This window comes from Leiobunum rupestre, chromosome 2, assembly GCF_980474605.1.
Source record: "Leiobunum rupestre chromosome 2, qqLeiRupe1.1.hap1, whole genome shotgun sequence".
In the NCBI taxonomy this organism is placed as follows: Eukaryota; Metazoa; Arthropoda; class Arachnida; order Opiliones; family Sclerosomatidae; genus Leiobunum; species Leiobunum rupestre.
The window spans coordinates 3,904,080-3,929,725 of NC_143385.1; the positions used below are offsets into that span (position 1 = coordinate 3,904,080).

The following is a 25,646-nucleotide window of genomic DNA, read 5'->3' on the forward strand; positions in this document are numbered from 1 at the left end:
GATGGAGTGAAGTAAATCATAACATCCAACAAATTAAAGGCAATCCTATCATGACAGGATTTTAGAGATGTATTCCATATTGCTTTGCACAAAGTGTTAAAACCATTGGGTGTTTCCCTTTTATAAACTCAATACAGTCTTACAACCGTTTTTTAATTTATTTAATAACTTTTTCTTACTTATATTTTCGTCTATCAGAACTTGAAATTGTGTGTAAAAAATATGCCTGGCAACACTGCAAAACGCGACAAATTGGGGGATTTGGCAGTGTTTCCAGGCACATTATGGCACCTACCCAAATGAGCCGATTTTGGACGAAGATTGCAGTGGTGCCAAACCAAATTTATTGAAATTGGCATTTTAAAATAAAAAAAAAAATAGTCATTTCCGCCCGAGGGAAAGCCTTATTTTTACCTCTCCGAGGGGACTATATCGCCTAGGAGGGGTTACACAATCACCGTGTCTGTCTGTCTGTCCTGCGAACGCGTTCGCATTTTCCGTGCAAAGCTTAATCATTGCGTACGCAGTTTCTCAAAATCTCTGCGTTCGCAGTTGCTAGGAATTAGGGAACGAAGTCGAAGGGTTGGGAAAACCATCGTGCGACGGTGAGCGTTAGCGGATTAATTTGCGGTTTGGTTTGGTTTGGATATTTTTTCGTTAACGCTCACCGTTGCAACAGTTTCAACTCAGTTTGATTGAATATTTCGTTATTGTAATGTTTATGTGTAGGGTGTTAATGTTGAGTTTGTGTTATGACGGTTGTGGGTGTTGTGTTTGTGTTTGTGGGTGTTGTGGTTGTGTTTGTTGTGTTATGACGGTTGCGGGTGTTAAGTTTGTGTTGTTTGTTTTTGTTGTGTTTGTGTGTGTACGAGCGTTTTCTCTTCAACCCGGGTCCGCTGCGTGCAAGTGATTTACTCTAACCACTGAGCCACCGGCGCTTGTTAAGCTAAAACAGCTTTGGCAGTGAATGGCCAGGATTAAATAATTCATGATACCGTGATGCAAACTGATGTGAAAAGGCAATGCTCGGAAGATTGCAGAGGAGCTGAAAGTGTTCACGACCAAGTAGCGAAGGCTGTTAAGCGTCAGAATCCTGAATACGTTGAGGGGGAACGTGTTCGGGTAGAATTATAGTATAAGGTATCCGCCGCCATTTTGTTTTATATTTAATTTTTTTTAAACAATCACTTGATAAAACCATTTTATTTAAAATAAACCGCCGCTTTTCTAGAAACATCGAGAATTGAAGTTGTATTTTCAATTCCAAATGTTACGTTATACACTCCAATATAGCTAGAGTACGAAATTTCCAAAATTTTTAGTGCAATGGGCAATACGACTAATAAATACACGTTTTTAGACGATAATGAAAAAAATCAACGAATATTCGTCAGTGGAATAAATAGCATATTTTCGGGGCAATTCTAAAAAATTAAAAAGGGGGCCCGGGGAATTAGGGGTTTTAAGGGCGGGGGAGATTATTTTTGTGGCAGAAACTAAATTGAACTAGGATTAGCGCACCCCTCGTATACAATGGTGCCTACGCGCTTTCGGCGCGCGTACATAAACCTAACCTAACCTAACCTAACTCAACCCAACCTAACCTAAACCAACCTAACTACAAACAACCCAAAATAAACTTAATATTTCGTGAAATAAGCCTAATACTTCCGTACACATTGAGGAGCCTCAAACGAGTATAATTGTTTGCTTTTATTCGGCTTATATCTACTCTGTTTCGCATCTACTTGGTTTCCATCTACTCTGTTGCCGAAACGAATATTATTTTAAAGAAAATAATTACAATGGGGCTTCTTACCCCACCCAAATCCTCCTAATAGCATTATAACACAATTTTCAAATAGTAGATAGGTCCAAAAGTAGTAAAACTAACGTCGTGTACTCTACTATATATTAAAATGTATATATACAACCCCATAAATGCGCCGTATAAACTACGTAGATAAGTCCAAAAGTAGTAAAACTAACGTCGTGTACTCTACTATATATTAAAATATATATATACAACCCCATAAATGCGCCGTATAAACTACGTAGATAGGTCCAAAAGTAGTAAAACTAACGTCGTGTACTCTACTATATATTAAAATGTATATATACAACCCCATAAATGCGCCGTATGAACTACGTAGATAAGTCCAAAAGTAGTAAAACTAACGTCGTGTACTCTACTATATACTACCTATATTGGAGAGTATAACGTAATTTTTGGAAATTGAAAATACAACTTAAATTCTCAATGTTTATTTTAAATAAAATTGTATTATCCAGCGATTGTTTAAAAAAAAATTAAATAAACAACCAAATTACGGCGGATAGCTTATACTATAATTGTACCCGTGCTCGGAGCCGACAAGCGAAGGCTTCTAAGCGTCAGAACCCTGAATACGTTGAGACTGAACGTGTTCGAAACAGACAAGCGAAGGCTGCTATGCGTCAGGATTCCCAATATATTGAGGCGGTACGTGCTCAAAACCGACAGGCAATGGCTGCTAAGCGTCAGAACTCCGAACATGTTGAGGCGGAACGTGTTCAAAACCGACAAAAGAAAGGTTGCTAAGCGTCAAGACTCCTTATATGTTGAGGCAGAAAGTGCTCAAAACCGACAAGCGAAGGCTGCTATGCGTCATGATTCCCAATATATTGAGGCGGTACGTGCTCAAAACCGACAGCTAGCAATGACTGCTAAGCGTCAGAACTCCAAACACGTTGAGGCGGAACGTGTTCAAAACCGACAAGCGAAGTGTACTAAGCGTCAAGACTCCTTATATGTTGAGGCAGAAAGTGCTCAAAACCGACAAGCGAAGGCTGCTATGCGTCATGATTCCCAATATATTGAGGGGGTACGTGCTTAAAACCGACAGCTAGCAATGACTGCTAAGCGTCAGAACTCCAAACACGTTGAGGCGGAACGTGTTCAAAACCGACAAGCGAAGGCTGCTAAGCGTCAAAACTCCTTATATGTTGAGGCGGAACGTGTTCAAAACCGACAAGCAATCACTGCTAAGCGTCGGAGCATTACAAACCGGGTTTCTGCGGCAGAAAGGAGGGCTAGCCCATTGTATATTGAGGACCTTTATTTTAAGGCCATAAAAGAAGGACCGACTTGTGAAGGCTGTTCAAATATTTTTTTAGAGCATCTGGAAGTTTTGTGAGGTCCAATATATTTTTGGCTGTACCTGATATTCAACCACTCGAACTGGCTGAAGTGGTTTTTCTGTGCAGCGCTTGCAATTTGGCCGTAAAGAAAAAACAAGTACCAAAATTTAGCCCGGAAAATGGTTTTGTGTTTCACTCTATTCCAGATGAGTTAGTTGATATATCGAATTTAGAAGAACGAATAATATCACCAAGAATACCGTTTATGCAAATTAGAAGGCTGGGATGGGATCAACAAGAGGAATTATAAGGTATGTTGTTAATGTTCTAATCAATATTGAGTCTACGATATCGGTTTTACCCAGGTTGCCCCGTGACACGGATACTATTCAGATTGAATTGATGAGAAAAATGCAATACAAATCGCATTAATGTATGAAACAGTAACACCCAAGAAAATTATGTCGGCCCTTAATGTTTTAGTAACATCTCCGTTGTATCAGATGCATGAAATAGTTATAAATAGAAGTATATTGGACCCAATTCAAGAAGAGCTTGACTTTGTTGTTGATGAAATTGATCATCAGTCAACAGTGCGTAATGCTGACTTGTTGTCCTGTTTGGCAGGAGATTTACCGGATGCCGATAGAGACAGCGATGGTTTGTGGAATGAGCCCGATTTGGTTGATTCTGTGCCAGTTGGAAATCACGATACGTTATTGGTGTCGTCCGCTTATTTTTTGCCGACGAGTATTATGCATGTGAAATTTGTATCCTGTTATTACAATCAGAGGTTCTGGTGAAAAAACGCCTTTAGCCTGTGCTACTGTTTCTACTTAGTAACAATATAAGGAAAAAATTTTAAATTTACGGCCCGCTTTCTTATTTTTCTTTTCTAAAAACAAATTTATCGCCGTTGTAACAGTTTTGATTTAGCGTAGTTACGTAAGCCGAATAAATCCACTCCGAGGAGAGGTAATATCACGGTCTTGACCGACTTGTTTTGTTTTACAATATTTTGATGGAAATTTGATGAAAAAGAACAAAAAATTACAATATTTACCAAATCAATGCGCATTTAACTTTAGTACAAGCAATATAAATTCAAAAGGAAAATTAACGAAACGCGCGTAATACTGTAAAATGGGCCTCAGTTAACCCCCGAAATCACATACTAACTCGAGTCTAACTGACCACATGTATGTCGCTTAATCGAAATGACAATTTGACAAAATAAATGTATAGTGCGCAGAACTACCAGACCATAAAAATGGTCCTAAGGACTACCACTCCCTAAAAATGGTGCTAAGCCCTTAGCACCATTTATAAGAACGAATATCATAACTACTAATGGGGTCTTTTCTCATTATTAAGCCATCCGTTCTAGGTCGGAGGCCTTTTCAAAGACAAAAATAGCGAAGGAATGGCCTCCGTTCTAGGTGCCTACACTTCCTATATCGGAGGCCCTTAAACGGTATTTCGTCGTTGAATTGACCGCTGTCCTAGTATGCTAATCGTCCTAGGTTGCAGGCCATAACAAAGACATTTGGTTGTATTGGCCTCTGGCCTAGGACGGTTAGCGTCCTAGGTCAGAGGCCCTTACAAAGACATTTGGTTGAATTGGCCTCTGTCCTAGGATGCTAACCGTCCTAGGCTGGAGGCCATTACAAAGACATTTGGTTGTATTGGCCTTTGTCCTAGAATGCTAACCGGCCTCGGTTGGAGATCATAACAAAAACATTTGGTTGAATTGGCATCTGTTCTAGGATACTAACCATCCTACGTTGGAGGCCATTTCAAAATACATTTGCTTGCATTGGCCTCGGTCCTAGGACAATATTGCAAAGTCAAAAACCTAACATAACCTAACCTTAACCTTACCTAACCTAAACCTAACCTAAACCTTAACCTTAACCTTACCCTTACCTAACCTAGTGGTAGAATGGAAAAGGCCAATATTTCGTTGTAGTGGCCTCCGTCATAGGATGATAGAGGCCAATTCGAAATTCAAACGCCGGTGGGGCCTTTTAATGCAATTTGCACGTTTTAACGCCTCCGTGGCAGACGCCGCACATATTGACCGTTTATAAGATATTGGCGCTATTATTTTTCAAGTTAATTTAATAAATAACAATTTTTTGAAAACCTGTTTAGTACTTTTCCTGACTTATTTATACCAATGCAGAAACCAATACAATGGAATTTGTTTTGTATTGACCTCTTTATCCTTTGACAGAGGCCATTACAACGTACACATTCCATTAAATTGACCTCTCACATAGGACAGTGAACGTCTGATGTGAGAGGCCAATACAAAACAATTCCGCTGTAATGGCCTCAGTTGTAGGACCCCCGTCCGCAAAAACGCTCCCTCGTTTTTAGTTCTTTATGATCATCGTTGGGCCTTCTAGAATCGTACCAGGTGAGATCGTAACTTGAGGAAATCGTACTTCGTGAAATCGTATCGAGTTTTGGTATATTACGAAAAAACCCGCCCATTTGGACGGATTTTTTCACCAATTTAAAACCAGGTTAAAACTTAAAAAGACACAGCTTCAACGCCTTGGCCTCTTTCCTAGGAATAACCCCTTTAGAACCTTATAATCAACTACACCCAAATACCTTATTTGCAAGCAGACGACAGAGCAAACGATACCTTAGTCACGTGGTTTAATGAGTTAGTCACGTGGTTTATCAGCCCCGTCTACTATGTTTCGCCACAACGGCGGGGAATCAAAGCTGTTGTCCATTCCAAGTACCGTTATGAATTCCTTTTTTTGTTTTGTTATTAAACTTATATTTTATGTAATTTAAATTGGATATTGTCTGATAAATTTCGTGATAAATAATATAAACGCTTTGATAATATTTAATATAAATGATTTGTAACGCGTACAAAACTCAATGAGAGAGACTTAATTACTATTGATTAAGTAAACGTGACTTAACGAGATAATATAAATTATGATAACAGAATGGCATTAAGTTCGTCGCTGTCTCCTTCTCGCGTGTTCCTGAATAGCCTACTGATCAGGAAAAACAGCATTTGATTTCATTGAAAATTATTGGATTCCCGGGAAAACTTATCCCGTTCATCAAACTGTTTACAATATTTTTTTTTAACAAAAACAGTTTTTAAAAACATGATCCATGTTAATAGTCCAGGAGACAGAGGGGTGAACCGTCGGATTCAGTCCGCCAAAGGTATTTTGAATGATTCTGGTATTTTCGAGGCGCTGATCATGAATCTACCGGATGCCAGAGCGATAAAGTTGGGCATTTTGAGTTATGACGTCATCAAGATGGCCGCCGGTACCATAACACTAAACGCGATTTACCCCCAAAACGCCTTGTCCGAATATAACGTTTAAGGTGTCATTTGATAGATATTGGACTTTTTAATATCGTAGTTGTGATGAGTTACCGATATCTATCACCAGGGGGCAGTGTGATATTTTTTAAGCCCTTAATGTTGATTCTTGCAAAGAATATAGGCTTGTAATATCTCATTTAAAAGCATTTCTAGACTGCTAAGTCATTTCGATGCTGTTAAATTAATAATTTGCAGCCCTTAACTGGGATTTGTACAAACATAAGTGGATCATTATCTCTAAGTATACACATCTCTTTGCTACATATGTCTAGAGTCTTTGTCGGGGTCGGTCTGGCAGCACTTTACAACCGTCCTATACTGCGTATCACCTCAACCTCACTCTGAATTTATACTGCCGAACCTAACGTTTCTTACATTTCTTACGGTACGTTTCTCGTCTGAAACTTGTCTCGGGCGTCCGAAAGAGATATATTTTTGGGGTTGGCTCATCGAGTCCTTCCCCTAAAAAAACCTATACCGTGCCTCTGCGAATCTAATTTTTGTAGATAGATGGTCTCTGCTCCGCACCTTTAGTTGCCGTCTTGACCACTCAGTGGGGCCTCCGCAGAAAATGTTTTGAGATTTCTCTCTCTCGCGTTTGCTCTCTATACAAGCTTTGACGTCACGAAACCCAGACTAAGGTACCCGACCGAGAACCGGAATTCAGCTACTTAGAGATCCACAACCACTTATGGTACAAATAGTCACCGTTAAAACAAAACCACGTATATTTTCGGTGGCCTTTTTGAGAAAAATGGATTTTTAATTTTGCAAGGACTTGTGAAATCGCGTGTTAGGTTTTTACACGCGAGTTCATTTCATAGTTAAATAATTTCGTTTCAATATTGAATTTATGAGGATTTTAATTTGAAAATATTTTGCTAAAGGGGAATTTTTAGAGATACGTGGTCTCGCGTCATGTAGTGAGATAGGAGCTGACAATAAGGAAGATACGTGCTTTTGCGCAAAATGCGTTGTGAATATCAAAGATATGTTTAAATATTTTCTCGATTAAAAAAAAGAAATTCAATTTCAACCTATTAATGTTTTTGATGTTTTATATGTAAATTGGGGTGTAGAATCTGAATATGTCAATTTTTACAAAATCACGTATGGCAAGTTACGTGGTTTTGTTTGAACGGCAACGAAATAATATGTAGGCTTGCAATATCTTATTTGTAAGAATTTTGCGATCCCTTGCTCAGCACAATACTAAAGAACCCCTAATTAATTAATATATTCCACTAGGGTGAGCTGCTATAGGTTGAAATTCAACACATTACATATGAAAAAAAAATATTTTTCAAATGACATACATGAAATTATCAGTTTTCGTCTTATCATCATCAAATTCTACAACAACTGGATTAACTGAGTATTTAGTTTTACAGTTATCACCCCCTTCACATTTGCAATAAGACGTACACGATAGGCCAGAGGAATTGAAGTTACATCGTTTTCCTTCGCACATATTTTTAGAATGGGCATAGCAAGCAACAAATTCCAGCAACCCTTCAGCTGATGTACCAAACTTGGTACCGGGACCTCTATATCCAAGTGCCCCCTAAATTTGCTAATTTCTAATTTTGGGGGCTCAAGCTTATCCGTGGCACACCAAGTCAACACTTGAAGGCGAGCGCGTTTTATGTGGTGAACTGTAGCTTCATTCATTGGTGGAAAAGATTTAATCTTCGGTTAGTCTTTCCTCCAGCTAAAAATTTTGTCAACTCAGTCCATTGGCTTCCACCATACAAATTTACCATGAAAGCTTTACCCGCTTTTGTGTAATTTTCTTCCGAGGCCATCTCGTCGCGCATTGGGGAAAGATCTACTTTCGATCTGAAAAAAGATTTTAAGGCACCAACCTTCCCTTTCCAAAAACGGGTAAGAAACGGAATCGCACCCGGTCAAAGCCTGGAAGGGTAAAATAGAGCCGCTTATATCTCCCCATTTTGAAACAGTCTTCTTTATATCCATTATTCGTCCGTCAAACATCTTCGTCGACACTGTGAAGCTTATTTTGTATTTACAAACCAAATAAATGAACAGAAGGAAAATACCGGTATCCTCCGATTTAACTTGAAAATTAGTTCTTCGTTCGTTGTTGAGTTTAAGGAGATAGCATATAATTTTGACTTCGGCCTCTTCGTGTTGGAATAAACATTGTTCCTCTCCAATAAGGCAAACTTTAGTTTTCGTTGAAAGAATTAAAGATGGCTCTAATAAACTGACGTTTTTTATCAAACTTTTTAAGGTCATTTCTTTAAGGGGAAGTACCGTGTCCTTAGTCCAAATAAGTTGCTTTGGAGATGCGTTTCCATTACGTCGAGCTCTTTCGTGAGATTTTATTGACCTTTTCTTCTATCGAAAATTACAAAAACTTTGCGATCACCGTTCATATATTGACATATCTTAGAAGGAAGGTCAGAAACAGTACCACGTTTTGGCCAAGAAAGCCAAAGAGATGATAAAGAGCTTCGTTACCATCAACCAGTTCCACATCAATCTCATTGAATTTCTCGCTTGTAAAGATTATTAGCTTGGAAACTAATGTCAATTTCGTACCTTTTCTCATATCTCCATATTCGTCAAACAAAGAGGTCTGGACTGCCGAAAGTTCGTACTTAAATGAATCTTTCAATTTGACCTATCTCTTATTAGGCATGATAAATAGCCGCACATAAAGCGTTTCCATATCGTATGGTTGTTGGTCCCCAATTTTTACCGATTTCCTTGAAGCTTCCATTTAAATAAAATATTAAAAGCCTAAGTATTGTTTGTAAAAATCAGCGTTAAGGGCTTGAAAATTATCACAGTGACCCCTAATGGCAGATATTAACTTAACAGCATCGAAATGACATAGGAGTAGTAAAATGCTTTTAAATGAGATATTACAAGCCTATATTCTTTGCAAGAATCCAAATTAAGGGCTTAAAAAATTGCATTGCCCCTTGTGATAGATATTGTCAATTCATTACGACTTTGATATGACAAAGTCCAATATCTATAAAATGACACCTTAAACGTAATATTCGGACAAGGCTTTCTGGGGGTAAATCCCGTTTAGTGTTATGGTACCGGCGGCCATCTTGATGACGTCATAACTTAAAATGCCCAACTTTCTCGCCCTGCCACCCGGTAGATTCGTGATCAGCGCCCTCGAAAATACCAGAATCATTCAAAATACCTTTGCCGGACTGAATCCGACAGTTACGTCAAAAAAGTCTGTCTCCTGGACTTTAAAGACGAAAATTTTGTTTGCGATTGGTTCGAAGGTTAAATAAGTAATAAGTTAAAAATATCTTACCAGGGAAGCTACTTTCAAAACTTTCTGCATTCCATATTGGTTTATTTCCAGTTTCAGCATATCTTAAGTCTAATCCTAGTTTGAAGTGTTTCAAAAAATTAATTTAGGAATGACGATATGTATTCAATTTATTTTTACCAGATTTCAAATGGTTTTAATAGTTTAATTTAAACTCGCAAAGTGTGACGATTAATACAGAGTTTGACAGAAAATAGAGAGCAAATTAGTTTTATTTCGAAAATAGAGCCCCTTAAAAGTTAATAAATTAAAATATTTTAACAGTTGAAAGTAGTCAAAATTAAGAGCATCTAATATGTTATAAGACTCCAACCAATTGAACGTCTCTTGAAGTAAGCTTCAATGAAACGGTAAAAATTTAATTAATAACAAATATTAATTAAAAATGCTTTTATCAAAACAGTTGAAAGGTTGAATTAAGGGGGAGTAGTTGTGATCTATAAAGGTTCAGATATTGAAAATGTTTTAGGTTTAAAGAGTTTGGTTTTTGGAATTTGGGAAAGCGAAATAATTTCTAAAATAATTTCCATCGATTTTCCTCACCTTTTATATATTTCAAAACCTTTCCCTTAAATTTGAGCCTTGAAACTCTAACAGAAAACTAAGAAAATTTTAAATTGTAAAGGAGTACGCGTGTTTAGTTTTTTTTTCTATGCTAATCAAAATATTTAAACCAATTTTTAAATCAAGGCTAAATGATCCAAATCTAGAAAGAAAAAGACCAAAATACGAGGTAAGCTACATTGCCTGATACGTCACCATATTTCTCAAATGAAAACCTTATTTCTGGGCTTCTGGCGTTGCTTTTCAATCCGATAGACGTCTGCTACGTTGTTGTAACTAGATCATGCAGATTTATTTTGCAAATTAGTACTCATAATGCGTTATAACCTAATTAATTTGCTGTTTAAGATGTTGAATTAAAAATATTGTATGAGTATAAAAGAAATGAAACGGTTAAAGGAGTTGACAACGTTCTATGTAAGCTAATTATATTGATGAATTTAATTGATGTTATATTATATTATAAGTCATATACTAAATTTTATCTAGCATAGTCCGATTTTTTAAAATTTCGTTTTAAGTAGAATCATGATTTAATTAACCTTATTAATCCATGGTAGAATTACCCATAACAACACGGAGCACCATATTTCTCAAATGAAAACCTTATTTCTGGGCTTCTGGCGTTGCTTTTCAATCCGATAGACGTCTGCTACGTTGTTGTAACTAGATCATGCAGATTTATTTTGCAAATTAGTACTCATAATGCGTTATAACCTAATTAATTTGCTGTTTAAGATGTTGAATTAAAAATATTGTATGAGTATAAAAGAAATGAAACGGTTAAAGGAGTTGACAACGTTCTATGTAAGCTAATTATATTGATGAATTTAATTGATGTTATATTATATTATAAGTCATATACTAAATTTTATCTAGCATAGTCCGATTTTTTAAAATTTCGTTTTAAGTAGAATCATGATTTAATTAACCTTATTAATCCATGGTAGAATTACCCATAACAACACGGAGCACCATATTTCTCAAATGAAAACCTTATTTCTGGGCTTCTGGCATTGCTTTTCAATCCGATAGACGTCTGCTACGTTGTTGTAACTAGATCATGCAGATTTATTTTGCAAATTAGTACTCATAATGAGTTATAACCTAATTAATTTGCTGTTTTAGATGTTAAATTAAAAATATTGTATGAGTATAAAAGAAATGAAACGGTTAAAGGAGTTGACAACGTTCTATGTAAGCTAATTATATTGATGAATTTAATTGATGTTATATAAGTCATATACTAAATTTTATCTAGCATAGTCCGATTTTTTAAAATTTCGTTTAAAGTAGAATCATGATTTAATTAACCTTATTAATCCATGGTAGAATTACCCATAACAACACGGAGCTTTATACAGTTTTGGCATGCCTAATGAAAATCTGAAGCTCCACACAAGTCGAGTAAGCGCGGGTAGTAAAAAAGTGACTTAATAGTTACATTTAAACAGCCATGTTTCTTCCTAGAAAGGCCTATTAGAATTTATTGTTATTGGAAGAAAAACGTACCATGACTTATCTTTTCTAAGCAAAAGGGAGACACAGCTCTCTTTGCACTTGCAGGCTCTCTCTATAAAAAGAGAATGTCATCTGTTGATCGTGAAAATAGAAGCTGCAGTTACATCCAAATTTTATCTGGTAACTTGAACACAGTCTCGATTAAATTTATTGCAAATCTCTTTAATTTATGACTTTATTCTAGTTAAGTTTCTGTTATATATGTATATATAGAAGTTAAATGCTGTCATTTTACACGTTATGATTTATAATTTATAATTGTATCAGTTTACTGTTACAGTTTCAATGCTCAAATTTAAGGGAAGGGTTTTAAAATATATAAAAGGTGAGGATAATCGAGGGAAATTATTTTAGAAATATATTTCGCTTTTAAAAATTCCAAACCTAAAACATTTTCAATATCTGCACCTTCATAGTTCTCAACTACTCCCCCACAATTCAACCTTTCAACTACTTTGATAAAAGCATTTTTTATTTAATAGCTGTCCCTTTTCTCTGCCTTACAGGGCATATTTTGTAAAAAATTTATATTTGTAAAAGAAAGCCATAAGTTGGATAATAAAAAGTTTTAATTTTTAATAGAACAGATCAGTACTTTGCTGTAAGATATTGTGCTATATTATTGAAAGTAATTAACGGTATTTAAAATAGTTTTAAATATATTATACTCAACTTAACGAATAATTTTTATGTCAAATTGACTTTTAATTGTACATAAGGGTTTAGATAAAAAGCTATAGGTGTTTAACTGGCTCTAGTGAGCATGTTAAATACGCTAATTTTGTCAGACAACTAGTTAAAAAAGTTATTGGAATCTGTTAATTCGTTGATGATCTTGAAGCAGCTGCGAGAGCGTGAGTACCAGTGAAAGACACAAATCTCAGAGAAAACTGCTCTTGATTTCCCAGTGGAAGATTTTATTGTGCGAAACGTTTTATTTTACATCCCCTTTAAAAGTGACCCAGCGTTAGATCATCTGGAAACGCCAATTGTAGAATTTCACAGATTGAATCCTCGGAATGTAATTGGTTATTTTTGCATAAGGTTATTAATATTGAAATTGAAAGCTATTTGGATAGGGTTTTTTTATAAACTGGACAATATTTTGACCTTTACATTTTGTATTTATAGTACATTGGTATTTGAACCCAATGTGATTATGTAATATGAAAACTGAACAAGGGAAAACGTTTTTAAAGATCAGTTTTGTAATGTAATATTGATTAAAAATAGAGAATGAATACCCTTGTAAGAACGCTTATCTAATAATTACCATTTATGTACAATAATTTATTTCGATAACAATGATGCGACAGAAAGCTTGTAAAATTTGATAACCATGATGCGACAAAAAGCTTGTTAAAATAATTTATCCAAGATACAAGCAGGTCCGCAAATTATTTTTTAAACCCACATCTCTAATGATTATCTTTCCCCATAGCCCACGAGAGATGTCATACTAATTTTTATCTTTGAGGCGCCAATTTAAAAATTTTATTTAACGGTAAAGCTCTTTATCATTGACAATAGTTAACAATGAATAAAATAATAATAATAATTGATACTACTAAATTAATTTGCTGGGAATTTTTGAAACTGCAACTCTTACCGTGTTACATTCATGCGTGTGTAGGCATAAATTTTTAAAAGTGAAATAAAATTAATTTCAAAAGATTATGGTTATTGTAATATTTTAATAAACAATGTACACATTATTAAAAGCAGCTCAACCAAATAAACCATTAACTTTAATAAAAATGTTTAGTAATATTACTATGTGATAGCTTTCATTAAATATGTAAAAACTAATCGATCCAGAATGATTAAAGATTATATAAGAAAATTGTATAATTAAGCTATTACCGTATATGTACAGGGGTGCAAAGGCTTAAGTTTTTAAATGTTGATTACAAATATTTTAAACAAGATTATTGTTATTTTTTTTTAATAATTATTAAAAATTTATTTACAAACAATACATTTATTAACACTGAAAAGATTTAAAACTTTTAAGGCGGCACTGATTAAAACTTTTATTTTCAAATTTTGGAACAGGGTTGCTCATGAACTTCTAAGCCGATAAGTAAAGCCGTCATGTCAAAAATGTTTTAATAAAGCTAAGGCATATGTAGGCTTTTACCTACTTTCCAGTAAACCATGTAATTTTTTTGCGATTATGAAGTGTTTTATATTTTAAGTTGACAGTAATAACAAACTCGTTAAGCTATCACTAGGCTTCCTAATACTGAATCTTGGGGATGAAAATCGCTTAAAATATTAAAAGTGGAAAAAATAGCTTACGTTTTTGATAGCATTAATAGTGCTTTCAAAGTCTATGGAGAAGCATGTTGGCCCCTTATAAAGATTCCACTATCGTGGAATCTTAATTATTTTCACAAACGCTAGCGCAATCATATCTTTAACAGAGATTATAGGTGAATTGATTTCCACTTTAACTTTACGAAATGTTTAAATAAAAGATTATTTAGATAGCAAGCATTTTATTCTGGTCAAAAACTGACGAAAAAGCTCATTATGAGGCTTAGCTAAGTTCCAACTCAACCGGGTCACCCGAAAGTCCTTTATTACTTAAATTTATCTTTTTCAACCCTTAATATATAAATAACAGGGCTTTATTTGCTTACGTTTTCACTACGACGCTTTCATCAAACTTTAAGAAGTTAACATATAAGCAAGTTTCGTGAGGAAACTCCGAGTTCATTAGATGGCGTTGTTAGTTTGGTCAGATAAGGACAGTTAAATATAAACATGGAGTTTTCTTAATTAATATCATTGTTCAATCAATTAATGATATTAATAAATACTTTTTCTAGTAAAATCATCAGCATGGAAGAAAGTGGTACGACTCAATACGGACGGTGAATATTTTTTAAAAGGAATTTATGAAGTAAGTCTTGACCTATTGCCCACATGATTTTATGAGTGTTTTTGTTTTATAAAAATACAGTTGAAATCAGATTACCATTATCGAAATTAATAGTGAAACAAAGTGAATTGTATTCAACAAGAAAAGGAAAAATTATGTAGTTCTGATGTAATTTCACTGGAGTATTTGACCAACTGAAAGGTTACAAAATCGAGGATTAAGTACTTCATTTTCCGAAGATCCAACATCAAGTAACTTTGGAACTAAACCTTGCAATTTTAGGCCTCTCCGTAGGGCATCTAGTCGTTTATTCCAAGAAAAGCAATGACTGCTTAATAATTTAATTGAAAATTTACAAAGAGTTTCTTCATAAGCTTTTGCTTAAATTACGATATGTTTATTTTAAATATTTTTTAAAAAACTACATTAAGTCAAATATAATTTATTATCTGCCAAAATAGATGTTGACAAATTTACTTCAGCACTCGTAACAGTGAACATTTTATTAGTACATGGTAATATATCCCCGGGTAAGCTTTTATGAAAAATGTTGATTTTTTTCAATCATTAAATTATACGCTCAACATTGACCCTAGCACTAGCAACGTTTTATGTAAGCAAAGCGTTTTCTCGAGAAAATTGTGCCCTCGTCTTAGTTTTTTGCCTTTAAGCCATTTTTAATGAAAAGTGGACTACATGTAGTTCGTTTTAAGACTCTCCAGGTAGACAAATCTTCAGTTGGAAGTTCTTCTCTAACTATTTCATTAAAAAGTTCCATTAACAGAATTCCAGTCAAACACGCAACAGTTTGTGGTTTCAATATGCCGCAGCTAGCAGTTACTTTACATTTATGTTCTTTACTGTAATTCCTTTTTCAAAGAACGAATGACATAAGTATCTATTTAACCACTCATTGCATCTACCTTTTCTGTTTTATGATGCTTTGGTTTATTTTCTGTCATGCATACGAAAAGGCAGGTTCTTGGAAGGATTTCAAAGGTCTTAAACAATGTGGATACTGCTTGATAATTTCAAGATTAAAACACTACTAGATTTTTATTAAATACTCCAGCGTAACATTGTCTTACTTTTATAGGCTTCAGGAATAGCTTTGTAATTTTCCTTTCTAAAATGCGAAAATCAAACAACTATTGTTTTACTATGTGTCTTTCCCATTTTCAATGAAACTTCCAAAGCCTTAGCTAATTTTGGTAGCTTTGAATGAAAACGATGAAACCGCATATCTTCCATCATGGTACCGTTGGTAACAATTTTTAAGATGAAAGGTCTCTTAAAACGACCTTAATTTGATTTAATATTAGATTGTTACGAACGAAATAAACCTAAACGTACGAAATCTTGAATCTACACTATTATGTCGTCTGATTTGTTTCCTTTAGATCGCGCCATCTTGGAGCGACCGACGCGCCACCTTTTATTTCTTTTCGATGCGAATATATATATATATATATATATATATATATATATATATATATTGATTTTTTATAATTTTTAATTGTTCCCAAAAGCTATTTAGTTCGAGGAATATATTTAAACTTTCTGATCTTATACACCGAAAACATAAAATATAAAATAAGTGAGACTGAATTTATATAATTGTTCCAAAACCAATAAAGTTTTGAAATTTGGATCTGAAGCTAAATTTAAACGGGATAAAATAGCCCAGTCAGGTGAAAAATTAGTGCCGCCAAAGTAACATAAGAGGTTATTTTAGTGAAGAATAGCCGCGATGAGTTATCTGTTATTCTGTCTAAGAAGACCAAAGTTTTTCCACTCTTTCAAAATAAAATTTACCTATTTTATAAACCATTTGCATGATGATTTTTTTTAAATAATTTGAATAAACTGATGAGAATGGAATTTTTTAACCAAATTAAATTCATGCTTTCTCTCACTGGAAACTGACTTTCTTAATTTTTACCCTCTACAAGCAAACATGAAAATGGGACCACGATAATTATTCACTATTGTTCTTGACTTAGAAAAAGTTTTGGTATACTGTATAAACATTGCTTGTGTGATCAGAAGCAAATATGGGAAAGTTAGGTTGGTGCGCATAGACACGCTGATTTATTTGGCGATCGGGGGCTGGCAATTAAGTTAGCCCCCAGTTGGTTTTCGAAGTAACATTGTAACTAAAGCGGTGCAAGCTTTTATTTTGGTGGTGCAAGGTAGTGCAAAGTCGTTGCTATTAGTTTGTAGTGTTTTCAATGATTTTCGTGATACTGGGGAACCAACTTTAGTGACCCGTTATTTTATACCGGCTTAGTTCCAATCTGAAAAGTGTACATTTTAAAGACAGAGGGTACATTTTAAAGACACAGAGGGTACATTTTAAAGACACAATAGGATAATTTTAAAGACACAAAAGGTGCAATTTAAAGAAACAAAATGTGCATTTTAATGACACAAAAGGTGCATTTAAAATGCACAAATGATGAATTTTAAAGACAAAGGAATATTTTAAAAACACAAAAGGTGAATTTTAAAGACACCAAAGGATAATTTGAAAGACACAAAAGTTGAATTTTAAAGACAGAGGTTGCGTTTTAAAGACACAAAGGAATATTTTAAAGACACAAAAGGTGAATTTTAAAGCCACAAAAGGTGCATTTAAAGACACAAAGGGTGAATTTTAAAGACACAAAACGATAATTTGAAAGACACAAAAGGGGAATTTTCAAAACACAGAGGGTGCATTTTAAAGGCACAGGGTGGATATTTTAAAGACAGAAAGTGGATATTTTAAAGACACAAAAGGTGAATTTTAAAGACACGAAAGGTTTATTTTAAGTATTTAGAGGGTGTCGTATTTGTGGTAAAGAAATGTCAACTTAAAGGTGTCATGAAACATTTTATTTTAAGTTTGCGGGGGACCAAATGAAAAAGATCATTTACACTTGAAGATAAATTTAAGCTCCCAAAACGGTGACCGTGACTGCGAATTTTCTGTTTTGCATAAGTAGAATATTTTTCTTTGAATGAACACAAATTAATATTTCAAATATAAAACAAGCAGTTAATGTGCAATTTCCAAAGGAATAACAAGTTAAATGTCAAAAATTCAAGGTTGATAAAAAAAATTAAGAAAGTATTTGAGTTGGATTTTAACGATTAATAATTTACTAATCGGGGAAAAACCCGGAAATATACGCAGTTGAGGAAAGTGTTAACCTTCAACGTTATGACTGGCTTCAATTAAAATAGAATATTGAGTAAAAGCTTAGTTGCATTTAAGAAATACGCTTTCACTATCTCTAAGAGTTAATTTTTGTACATTAGATTGTACCTTACAACCAAATACTTGCGTTTGGAGTTTGTTATTACTAACTTATTAAGCTATTCTCAATAACACGTTGCAACAGTTTAAATTTTATTTCGAAAGCTATTTTGAGAAGCAGTGTAAGAGAATGTGAAATGCAGAGTAATTAAACTACTGGAGAATCGATTCATTTTTTATGCGTTAACGTCCAAGTTAGACGAACTGTCTACTGAATTGTGGTTTTCGTCTACTTAAAAGGAGGTCAGGACATTATATATTTGAAAATCAATATTTGGATCAATCGTTATTATTAAACAATGTTTAGTTTCAAAACAAGAATTTATTCGATGCTTTTTAAAACCTACCAATCTTTTGTCAGTTCCTAAACTTACAAATGCTAAAGATCTACTTACTTATTTCATCGAAAAAGATGACAAATATTCTCACTTTCTGATAATTTCTTCAGATTTTGTTGAGGGTATCTTAAAAATTCCAATGCAGATAGCGGAGCGTTTCTTTTAGTTGGATTAAAACAAATTACATTGTAACCACGGTTTTTAGAATCTACACAGGTTGGAGCTACCTGTACCTTCGTACATGCTAGCGATTAGGTCCCCTTTTTTTCTACTGCCGGCCAACCCTGTTCCAGACATAGCTATCCATGCGGCAGCGCCACATGTATGTTATAAAGAGTACTTATGTACTTTATATACTATTTGTTGAAAATTAATTTGAAATATAAATACAACAAAAGCTTCACCTGTGTTTTATTTAATTTATATATTTTAAAATTTTTATTTAAAACCAAGATTATAGAGAAAAAATCCACGTGTCTATCTACGCTAAGACCTAATAATAATAAGTAAAAAATGCTTTTATCAAAGCAGTTGGAAGGTTGATTTAAGGGGTAGTTCGGATCTATGAAGGCACAGATATTTGAAATGTTTTAGATTGAAGAGTTATTTTTTGGAATTATTTTAAAAAGCAAAATATATTTCTAAAATAATTTCCATAAATTTCCCCTCACCTTTTATATATTTTAAAACCATTTCCTTAAATTTGAGCCTTGAAACTGTAACAGTAAACTGAGAAAATTTTAAATTTTAAAGGAGTACGCGTGTTTAGTTCAGAATTATGTATATTCTAATGGAAATATTTAAAATGAATTTTAAAATCGGCCGCCATGGATATAAAATACATACTACGAGGTGAGTTATTTTGCTTGATAAGGCACCATATTTTTGAATCGCTTATTTCTGGCATTGATTTTCAATGCTATAGACGCATTGCTTCTACATTCTGGGAATTTTTCCTTTTTCCAGAATTTTTCAACCTTTAAAAACGCTGAAAGGGAATAATGCAATTTAAAAGGGAATAATGCAATTTAAAAGGGAAAACGGGAAAAGCGATGGAAATTTAATAAAGGGTCATTATAAAAGTAATGCAAGTCACAATCTAAATATCCAAAGCAACTTTTGAGGATATGTTTTTGCAAAATTATTAAAATGTAAGTAATTTTGTAATAAATAAAACCTTAAATTTTTAATAATTTTAAGAATATCTATATAAATTAGTATTAAGAGCGAGGGATAAAAAATGGGAATTACTAGGTCAAAAACGCGAAAATGAAATTATCGCAAGAGAAAAATTTTAGATATCAAATGTGGAAGCCCTGTATAGACGTCTGCTATGCTGTCGTAACTGGATTCTGCAGTTTTGTGTTTCCAACTAAACGACAAAATATTATAACCTTAATTAATATGCTGTTTTATATGTTAAATAAAAATTTTGTTTAAATACATAAGAAATTAAACGGTTAAAGGAGTTTGCAACTTTCTATGTAAGCTAATTCTCATAATGAATTTATAAAACAGACATGTACTAAATTCTATCTATCCAAGTCTGCACTTATTATTTTAAACTTCTGGTTTAAAGTAGAACTATGCAACAGTATTTAAATTTGGCATACATCATGAAAAACTGAAGATCCAAGTCAAGTAGTAGTTAAAAAAACTGACAATAGAGTTACATTAAAATTACCACATTTCTTTCTAGAAAGGCCTGATGAAATGTGTGTAGTTACACTGCAGTAGCCTGTTTGAATTGTTAAAGGGACTTTCAAGAAAGACTTAGTCAAATTGAAATAAGTCATTCCTCGTAACTTTGGGTTTACAATGTACGGCATGTTAACTTTAATAACTTTCTTGATTAAATTGATTGTAAATCTCTTTTATTGACGACTTCTTTACTAGTTTAGTTTCTATAATGAGTTTCAGCAATTTAAATGCTGTAATTTTACACGTGATCCTTTACAATTTAAAATTTTCTCAGTTTACTGTTACAGTTTCAAGGCTCAAATTTAAGGAAATGGTTTTAAAATATATAAAAGGTGAGGGAAAATTTATGGAAATTATTTTAGAAATTTATTTTGCTTTTTAAAATAATTCCAAAAAATAACTCTTTAATCTAAAACATTTCAAATATCTGTGCCTTCATAGATCCGAACTACCCCTTAAATCAACCTTCCAACTGCTTTGATAAAAGCATTTTTTATTTAATAGCTGTCCCTTTGCTCTGCATCACAGGGCATATTTTGACTAAAATTTATAATTGAAAATAAAATCCATATGTTAGAAAATAAATGGGTTTTATTTTTAAAAATATTTTGTACAGACATTTTAATATTATTGAAGGTAATTTAATATATTGAATATTATTTTAAATATGTAACTTAACATTGGGAAATAAAGATGATAATTGGTTATGTCAAATTGAGGTTTAATTTGCCATTAAGACTTAGATAACAAGATAATAGGTGTATAACTGGTTCTAGTAAGCAAGTGAAATATGCTAATTTTAGTAAAACTTTCAATCAAAACAGACCTTTGATGAGATAGTGTTTATGGGTAGCATAGCATGATTTGTGAAGAGCTTCTAATCGTTTACTTTTATCTCAATCATGTATCAAGAGTTTTCCAACTCTGCCGAGCTTACAAATAAAAAACCAACCATATATGTGTAATTTATATTATAATAGAATGGGGTACACAGACATTGTAAATGAAAATAGCCACAAAGGCAATTAATATGAATATATATTATATTAAAAATCTAAAAAAAATTCTAACGCGCTTAGTGTACGTAAGCACATTTATCAACAGTACTTGAATGGGGGGCTCCAGTCCTGTTCTGGCTGCACTATCTTACAACGGTATGGCTCGTACACTACTGATCCTCAAATAACAATAATTTATCTTTAAGCTTGTGAATAATTAAGACACCTTTACATAGAGGATTAAGTTTGAATGCCCAAAACGTTTATTGTGATGAAAAAGTATTCAAATATTTACCATACTTCATTAATGTAATTAAAATTCTCAAAATTATTTTCACAATGCTAAATGGATACACCTTAATCAAAATTCAATGATTATTTTTTTGTAACTCTGAAAAAATTAGCTGGGTAAAAAAAATATGTAAGAGATAAAACAAAATTAACTTCAAACTAAATTTCACTTTCCACAAAATTATTTCTGGTACTACTAAATACGTTAGTTTTAACCTAGAATATATGCTTGGGTTCTACAGGCTAATTTTCCCTACGAAGCAAAGGCTTAACGGTTAAATGTTAACTACTATTAAATTGCAATTAAATGAATTACGAAAATGATATTTGTTACTTAAAAAATAGTTAATTACGTATAAATAATGAGATTTAAATAAAGTTCCCATACGAAATGGTTTATTATTTCTTGAGTAAAGTGCGAAAATCAACGTTAACTCGAAGACGGACAAAATTTTATTTTTGAATTTTTCCGGGAAACTGGCTACGAGCTGATCAGTTGGCCTTCCATGTCAAAAATGGTACACTAACTCTTAACAGTACGAAGCTTCTTATCTACAGTTAAATAACGGGATTCTAATACGTTTCTCGCTGAAGTTGACAGTAAGAATAATCCCGCTAGGCATCCACAATACTGAATCTTGGGCATGAAAATCGCTTAAAATAAAGTCTTAAAATTTTTTAGCGACCCGACTATTGATTCTCCTGCGCTTGGCTGTATTAATTTTAGCCATAGGAAATCGCGCAGACCCCTTAAACAGGAAGCTTAAAACACGTTCCAAAATACAATTTTGAAAATTATAAGGTGTTTTAGGATTACATAATATGAAAAATAAAGAATGAGTATAAACAATATATTTACCTTAGTTAAATATGAAATTCAGATAACCTTCCATGAGTTGGAGCTTGGATGAAAGGTTGGAGGCCCGAAACATTCAATAAAATTAAATCACTAGTTTTCGCCAGATGACGCTTTCGGCGCCTTAGCCTGTTATCAAACTTCTAAACCCGGGAGTAGCGAGTAAGCGGACCCTCCCATATCCCAAGCGCTCTAACCGGTGTAGATTCTATAAACCGTGCTGTAACCATGGTTACCTGTTAGCGGAGAATCGCTTAAAGCAACGGGTAAACGGAACTTACAATATTGTCTGTGCAATAGTTATCACAAAGTTGTTATGTTTCAGTACAAACCCTTGGAATCAATTATCGTCACAGTTTGTACAAAATATTCTAAGAATTCACTTCAAAAACCATGGCTAAGGCTTCTGTCTATTTGTGGACATTTGCGTTCAGAGTTCTAGGCTGACTAATCATTTAATCAATGGCCACTAGTGGGGCATCGCGTGATAAAATCACCTTTTTTGAAGTATAAAAGTGCACCAGTAAATAAACTTGTTCTGAAATTGATTGTTTGACTTTCGTCAATGTTTGCTCATGGAGGTTCGCCCATTTCCATGATGAATATTTCTTTAAGGAAAAATACAATGAAACTAGTGAGTTTGCATTCTGCGATAGAAATTTTTAAGAGTAAATAAAAAATCCACAATGTTTTTGACAAATTTTGATATTGGGGCGTGAGTTATGGTTTTAAGATTTCGTATACTGTTGCATACCGACAGTGACCAAGAGAATCAATAGATTATTGCAAAAAATTGGCGTATGACTTTCTTCATTTTAAGAATGGCAAAAATCAATAAAATTATATTATTTTGAAATGGGGAAATAATAGACTTTTCACAAAACAGTATTTCCATTTGTTCCTGTAAATTTCTGGTCACAGAAAAAACTCCGTATGGTTGTCGGTTAATTTCAAATAACCATTTCGATGTATTTATTATCAATAAATACTTTAATTCGCTACCTCGATGGAGCTGTTGTTCAAGAAAATATCACTCCCAGCAAGCTTAGCAAAGCTATATTTAGTTCGTGGCAAAGCGTACTTTTCGGCATTGATGAATTCGTTAAATGCTCTGAGAAGTTTTTCAACACACGATAAGATATCGATCACGCTTAAAAAATCGTAATGAATTTTAAAACCGATGAAACTTCCAAATTTTCGGACAAAATTGGATGTATGATTTGGTAAAATCTATCAACGGCCGCATATATTTGAACGATGTTTATTTTTTAAATGAAAAACTATATGTCACACACTAACTCATTTAAGCTTAATATCTAATTATTTATTTAGTTCTATTGAATTACTCGACTTCTTATATTTTAAAGTAACTTTAAGTAAAAACATCGTTTTTTAAGAAATTTTAATCCTTTCGCAGAAATGCAACCAAAACAAAAATTCAAGTCAATCAAAAGAAAAGATAAACCATAATGATTTTCACACAGGATACTATTATTAGCATTAATTTATAACATTTGTCTATCAATAAGACACCTATTATTAACAAGCAAAACACGGCGTCTCACCAAGCCTTTGACAAGATTACCTAGTGGGCAAGTTTCGTTCTTTGGTGGAGGGACTTTGTGAAAAGCTTCCAATAAAATATTCCCAAAACAAAATACTAATGAACCAATATTTTAAACTTTTGATAATAATAACTAACAGTCGCCAAAACTAAAGCAATATCATGAATACATTAGCGTTAAAGATTGATCAGCTGAAAGATAATAATGTGCTTCCACATTTTCTTCATGTAAAATGAATAAATATAATTTCACAAAAATCTCGATATCTTGTACGTATAAGATACATAGTTGATTTTACTAATACCTGAGTAAGTTTAGCATAAAGACCAGTTAAATATAATGACAACATTTGATGGTGGGACTTTAATAAATTAATTAATCAGTAATGAAAATCTAAATAATAATTCTATCTGGATTCAGGTATTTATAAAAGTTCGTTGAAACTACGTATTTGTTATTATTATAGGATTTCGAGTTATGAAGAAAATACAATGTTGGAGTTTAGAAGAAAAGAAAAGAATATAAGAAAATCTATAATACTCACTTTTGACTAGGTGATGAAGACGGCGATTCGAATCACTTAAAGACCCAAGTACCTTTAGATATCACGCTTTCTAACATATCCCGTCCTTATTCGGAATGTTTCCAACCAAAACTGTGACTTTTCTAAACTACGATTTAAAAGTGAAAGCAATCAATGGTGATTTGGTTTCTCAGTTGCACTAACCCACAAACGCGAATGGAAATTATAATTATAAAACTAAAAGGTACACGAACCCTAAATGCACCGTAAGCATGAAATTATTTTCGCTTATTATTTTAAATTAAGTGTTCTTTACATTTAACATGGCAGTGGTTAAGTACCGTATTCCTAGAATGCAACAGCCACCGTGACGTGCAATCACCGGTTGCGGGAGGGGGGGTACTAAGCGTGGATTCGCGTTGATTTCCCCCACGCGTTTCACGTAACTAGGGATGCGTGACATGTGCGTGCCTAGCAGCAGCAAAGGTTTTAATTTAATAGGATAAATTCCAATTTATTGACATAATTTACCACTAGGGTAATTGTCGCTATCTTTTTCCCTACGCACCTAACGGCAATTTTTATTGAGTTTCAGGGGTGGTATAAATACATTTCAATCATTTTATTTTCATTTTAGAAAATTCGCTGCGGAAACACGTTCGCAGTACCTGGGCAAAGTTAACAGTGTCACGAATTTGGGAAATTAAATTGTTGTAATTAAAAAGCTTGAATGGAAATTCGTGTTGCGATGTGTGTTTGGGTTGGGTTGGTGTTGTGTTTAGTGTTTGCGTGTTCCAGCTTCTTTTTATGGAATTTTGGGACGGACCGAGTGCTAAGGGTTACGTTAAACGTCGTAGTATCCAAATCTTCACAGTATACGTCTTAACATCTGCATGTGATAGCTTCGGGTGGATTTTGAACTCGGGCCATCCTGCTTGACAGGCTATTATTTTACCACAGAACCACCGACACAGTTTAAGCAGATTTGAAAATTAGAATTTCAGCTTAAGCGGACGCGTATATTAATAGTAAAAATATTTTTACATTTTGGTTCTTAATATATAACGGGATTTCATGTTTGATTTCAATTATATCGTAGAGGATTTCAAATGTTCCCTTGGCGAACAAAAACAAATACGGCGACCGCGATTTGTACACGCGACTTGCTGTTTGTTCAGTGAGTGCTCTACCACCAAACCACCGACACATGTTATTTACTAACGATATTTAGAGAAACATCTTTGGGAAAAGTCCGTATTCGTTTACCGGTTAATGAACATAGC

General features: G+C 33.6%; 1 protein-coding gene and 1 long non-coding RNA gene across 12 annotated transcripts in view; one reads left to right on the forward strand and one right to left on the reverse strand.

Moving 5' to 3' along the window:
- LOC149955552 (uncharacterized) overlaps positions 1-9,877 on the reverse strand; it is a 29,332-nt gene extending 19,455 nt beyond the window's left edge. For both annotated transcript variants that reach the window (XM_090164551.1, XM_090164550.1), the window contains exon 1: positions 9,801-9,877. In XM_090164551.1, the coding sequence (XP_090020677.1) occupies positions 9,801-9,860 (60 nt within the window). In that variant the 5' untranslated portion in view covers positions 9,861-9,877. The remainder of the gene's footprint in view (positions 1-9,800) is intronic.
- Positions 9,878-11,013: 1,136 nt separating this feature from the next.
- Positions 11,014-25,064, forward strand: LOC149955553 (uncharacterized). 10 transcript variants are annotated; one of them, XR_016478122.1, is made up of 6 exons: positions 11,014-11,189; positions 11,333-11,579; positions 11,715-11,789; positions 11,837-12,023; positions 14,738-14,811; positions 25,001-25,064. It is a non-coding gene; the product is annotated as an uncharacterized LOC149955553 (long non-coding RNA). The 10 variants fall into 10 exon arrangements; XR_016478120.1 differs by having other exon boundaries at positions 11,853-12,023; XR_016478123.1 differs by having other exon boundaries at positions 11,857-12,023.
- Positions 25,065-25,646: the final 582 nt, after the last annotated feature.